This window comes from Mus caroli, chromosome 4, assembly GCF_900094665.2.
Source record: "Mus caroli chromosome 4, CAROLI_EIJ_v1.1, whole genome shotgun sequence".
Classification (NCBI taxonomy): domain Eukaryota; kingdom Metazoa; phylum Chordata; class Mammalia; order Rodentia; family Muridae; genus Mus; species Mus caroli.
In genome coordinates, this window is record NC_034573.1 from 98,847,021 (window position 1) to 98,851,720 (window position 4,700).

The following is a 4,700-nucleotide window of genomic DNA, read 5'->3' on the forward strand; positions in this document are numbered from 1 at the left end:
GCCGTGGCTGTCCTGGAACTCACTTTGTAGACCAGGCTGGCCTCGAACTCAGAAATCCGCCTGCCTCTGCCTCCCGAGTGCTGGGATTAAAGGTGTGCACCACCACGCTGGGCTGGAGGTTATTTTTGAGACAGGGTTTTATTATATTATATAAACCAAGTCAGTTTTGAATCACACTCACAGCAATGCCCCTGTCTCCCAAGTGCTAAGTCTATCAGTGTCCACCACCACACCTGGCTTGAAATATTTTTAAATAGCAAAACTGAAAACAAACGAAAGTAACCCTGTAACTGTCTGGGTGCTGCCATGCCTGTCCTAGGCACTAACATCCCAGCTCCGGACAATGTGCCCTCCTTCTGTACTCTCTGCCCAGACTCAGTGTCACCTTCTGGCTCCTAGAGCAGGTGGACCACCTACCACATATGCACCATAGCCCTCTCCATGCTACTCAGATATGGTGTCACAGCCTTCAAAGCACAAGGCTCACAGCCCTCCATCCAGCTCAGACCACTCCAAGAACTCTCCTGAAGACCAACCCCAACTCCAACCCCATGAAGTGCACTGATAAAAAGCAAAGACCCTAGGGCCAGCTAGCCTGCTGTTAGTCAATCCTGGGTCCTCCACCTGCTGTGTGACCTGAAAGGGTTTCCTCACTTCTCTGTGCCTCAGTTTCTCCTCTGTAAAGTGAAGATACTAACAACAAAGACCTCAGACTGTAGCCCTCGTTATTAATATGTCAACAATTTAACAAAGGCATTCTAACCAATATATTGGTAAAATATAAATATAAGATGTTAACGGGAGGGGAACTCAGTACTGCCTTCAGGGGAGGGGAACTCAGTACTGCCTTCAGGGATAAAGCCTTTTTGTCAAGCTGAAAGTTTATCAAACTGATTCAAGTTAAGTTGGATCCCTTGAACTGAGAAATAAATAGAAAAATAAAAACAACTCAGCAGCTTATCAGAGCTCACTGTCTCTGTGGTGGTGGTAGTGGGAATCGAACCCAGGGCTCTGCATGCTGAACACATGCTCTGCCACGGAACCACACTTCAATCCCCAGCTTCCCACTTCAAATACAAATGACATTTCTCTATGTTCCTCTGCAGACTGGGTAGAGGGCATAAGGACTGTGTTAGTGCCTGCAAACCTAGCACGACACCAATGCTTTCTGGGTCAGTTAAGGCTTTGAACTATCTTAACTAGGTTTTCTTTCTTTCTTTTTTTAAAGAATTATTTCTTTATTTTGTGTATATGAGTATACTGTACTGTTGCTATCTTCAGACACACCAGTAGAGGGCATCAGATCCCATGACAGATGGTTGTGAGCCACCACGTGGTTGGTGGGAATTGAACTCAGGACCTTCAGGGAATTGAATAGTCAGTGCTCTTAACCTCTGAGCCGTCTCCCCAGTCCTTAACTAGGTTCCAATGGCCGTAATGAAACACCATGACCAAAAGCAACTTAAAGAGGGAAGGGTTAATTTCACTCACAGTCCTACACTACAGTTCATCCATCATCCAAGAGAGTCAGAGTAGGGACCTGGAAACAGACACTAACACGGAGGCCATGGAGGGGTGCTGCTTACTGGCTTGCTCCCCATGGCTTGCTCAGCCTGCTTCTTTATACATCCCAAGACCACTTTCCCAGAGCGCCATCACACCAGCGGGCTGGGCCCTCCCACATCAATCATTCATCAAGAAAATGTCCCACAGGCCAATCTGATAGGGGCATTTTCTCAATTGAGGTCCCTTCTTCCCAAATGACAGGTTGGGTCATGTTGACATAAAACCAGCCAGTCTGTTAACTAATACTGAACACATAGTGAACAAGTGACTGAGTACAGGGACCGGCTGACATTCTTCCTTAATAGGACACACAGGGCACCAGGCAGCCCTCAATAAGGCCTTGGCACTTGACGTCCTGTGTATGGTTGGCATAACTAGGAGTGGGCCAGTAGCAAGAGCTCTATGTAAGGCCTGTCCTGGGCCAACGGCTCAGCAGCCTTCTCGTGTCCCAGCCTGATGAGGCTCAGTGGCTCAGCATGTGAGGTAACCTGTAACAGCCACCGAAAAATAAAGGCATCCCTGCGTAAGAGCTGGAGGGGGGAGAAAAAGCACTGGTGGCTGCTGGCTCACTCTTCTAGTGTAGACTTCGGTGCCGTGTCAAGGGGTCTCCTTTTCAGAATAATCTCTTGTGCACTGTGTAACAAAGCATCAGCTGTCTCCATAAACACCTTCTCCAACACCTTCTGAATGGTTTAATAAGTAGCTAAATGGCCTATAAAAAGCAGGAGAGGAAAGGCGGAAACCCCAGGCAGAGAGAGGCACTCTGGGAAAGAGTCAGAAGACTGGAGGAGAGAGAGATAACTACCAACCCCCATGGTGGGACCCTGCTAGATGACCACATTTCTTAGATGAGTCATTTAAAAGTCGACGTGTCATTATTGGGGGCTGGCGCCTCAGAGACATTTCAGCTACACTACCTGTAATCCAGTGACCAGGAACCTATGAACAAATGTCTGAGCTAAAAGAGCTATTTCCTGACCAAATGCAAGTCTTTTCACTTACCAGGGAAGGAAACAAGGCCCAGGGAGAGAACTGACTTACCCAGAGTCACAGAGTACGGCATAACACATAGACCCCCAAGTTGCGGGCTCTGCATATTTCCACAGCCTGGCTAAGGCCTCCATACTCCACCAGAGGAGCCTTTCCAACTGCAAACCTGAGGCAACTTCCCCGGCCTCAACCTGACAAGAAAGCCCACCTGATGGCACAGAGCAAAAGGCTACGCCTAACCCATTGCTGTCCCACACGCCTGCAGAAAGATGTCCCACTCCTAAGACACCATGCTCCAACCCTCCAAGGCCATCAGTCAACGGAGGCCGCTCCAAGTGTCACACAGTCTGGTGGGTGCAGGGACGGGGATGCAGGCCCTGGGTTGGGGCGGCAGGTGGAGAGAGACCAAGAGGGTAATCAAGCCACTTACCTAATGGTATGGTCGAAGTAGATGTCATCCATAGAGGCTGTGACGCAGGGGCAGCCAGCATGCCTCTCCGCTGGCTCGGGAGAAGAAAGCCTAATGTTAGCAGCCTCCCCGGTCACACAGATCTCTGACCAAATATCTTCCAACAGCTTCTCCGTGAGAAGTTCCCCCTACTTCTCCTCCCACTTCTGCTTCCGTGCTTCAGCCCTGGGTGTGCTCTGGAGCCTTTTCCCTGACCCCACAGCTGCCTCAGGGCCTCTCAAACCCTGCTGGTATAGCCAAGTCACTGTTAGACCCTAGAGGCTGGACACAGAAAGGATCATCAGTCCCTATGTCTGGCCTTTACCAGCCAGCCAATCAGGAAAGCGCTGTGGTTAAGGGCGCAGTAGAGGCAGACAGGGTCATCTGCATGGTACCAACACCCAGGGCTGGGTAACTTGGGGCGGGGGAAGTAGGGAGAACAGGCTGCCCCGACAACTAGTTGAAGAGAAGCAGGGGACCAGCGGGACCTAAGACCAGAAGGGGAACAAGTGTGGTACTCATGAGAGAGGAAGAGATCATCTTTAAAATCTGAAGCCCCTGCTTCAGGTTCTACAGGGCAAGCCGTGGGGATGTGCCAGCGAGCCTGGAGCATGGCCTCACCTGATAGGCAGGCTGTGGTGTCGATCCATTTGAGCAACTGTCCAATGCTCAGCTCCCCACGGTGGTTGGTGTGGCAGGGCAGTACCAGCTGGCTCATCTGCACCTCCGTGGGGTTCCGGTATTCTTCACCCTCTGCCATGGTAGGAGGGTCTCCGGACTCCGGATGAGAGATTGACTTCCGGGATGTGCGATTAGAGAACATAGAGGCGAAGCCCTGGGGACGGGTGAGGACGGCATGGTCAGCATCCTGCACGTCTCTGCACTGTGGAACCCTGACACCTCAAGTATGCAGAGGGAGAGAAGCTAGGACCACCTCCCACCAGCCTCATGGGGAGTGGCCACCACCTCCAGCCCAGGATCTCAGAGTTCAGCGGAATGCCACCTGTGCCTGCTCCCTCTTAGGAGAGTGTCCACTTCCTTGTTACAGCTAGTGGGCGACTTTTAAAGTCTTTCTTTACACTGACTTTCCTCAGCCTCTAGACAGCTGGAATTATAGACATGTTGCCATATCAGGTTCCTGACTTTCTCTCTTTGAGAAAGTCAAAAAGTGGTAGGGGGCTAGACAGATAGCTTAGCAGTTAGGAACACTTACTGTGGACTGGAGAGATGGCCCAATGGTTAAGAGCACTGACTGCTCTTCCAGAGGTCTTGAGTTCAATTCCCACCAACCACATAGTGACTCACAACCATTTGTAATAGGATCTGATGCGCTCTTCTGGTGTGTCTGAAGACAACTACAGTGCACTCATATACATAAAGTAAATAAATCCATTTTTTTAAAGCACTTGCTACGAAGTCTGAGGACCAGAGTTCAGATCCCAGCACCCACATATCAAACTGTGTGGTATTTTGAATGAGAATGCCCCTGCTCCCCCTTATAGGCTCATAGATCTGAATGCTTAGTCCCCAGTCCTGTTTAGGAAGGTGTGGGATATGGGGCTGCTTCAGATTGTCCACTGCAGCCGACTATGATTTGCCTCCTGCTCTAGCAGGGGTATGATTTTGCCAGCATCGGATAGCTTCTATAAATGTGTGACGTTAGGAATTCGGGAGACTTTTCTTTTTTTTTTTTTTT

The 4,700-nt window shown here is 50.0% G+C and overlaps 1 protein-coding gene across 2 annotated transcripts in view; it reads right to left on the reverse strand.

Annotated features, from left to right (window-relative positions):
* The window catches only part of Acot11 (acyl-CoA thioesterase 11), a 57,689-nt gene that overhangs the window by 23,113 nt on the left and 29,876 nt on the right, over nucleotides 1-4,700 (reverse strand). For both annotated transcript variants that reach the window (XM_021160095.2, XM_021160094.2), the window contains exons 2-3: nucleotides 3,626-3,839; nucleotides 2,987-3,056 (exon numbers count right to left, since the gene is read on the reverse strand). In XM_021160095.2, coding sequence (XP_021015754.1) covers nucleotides 2,987-3,056; nucleotides 3,626-3,827 — 272 coding nt within the window. In that variant the 5' untranslated portion in view covers nucleotides 3,828-3,839. The remainder of the gene's footprint in view (nucleotides 1-2,986; nucleotides 3,057-3,625; nucleotides 3,840-4,700) is intronic.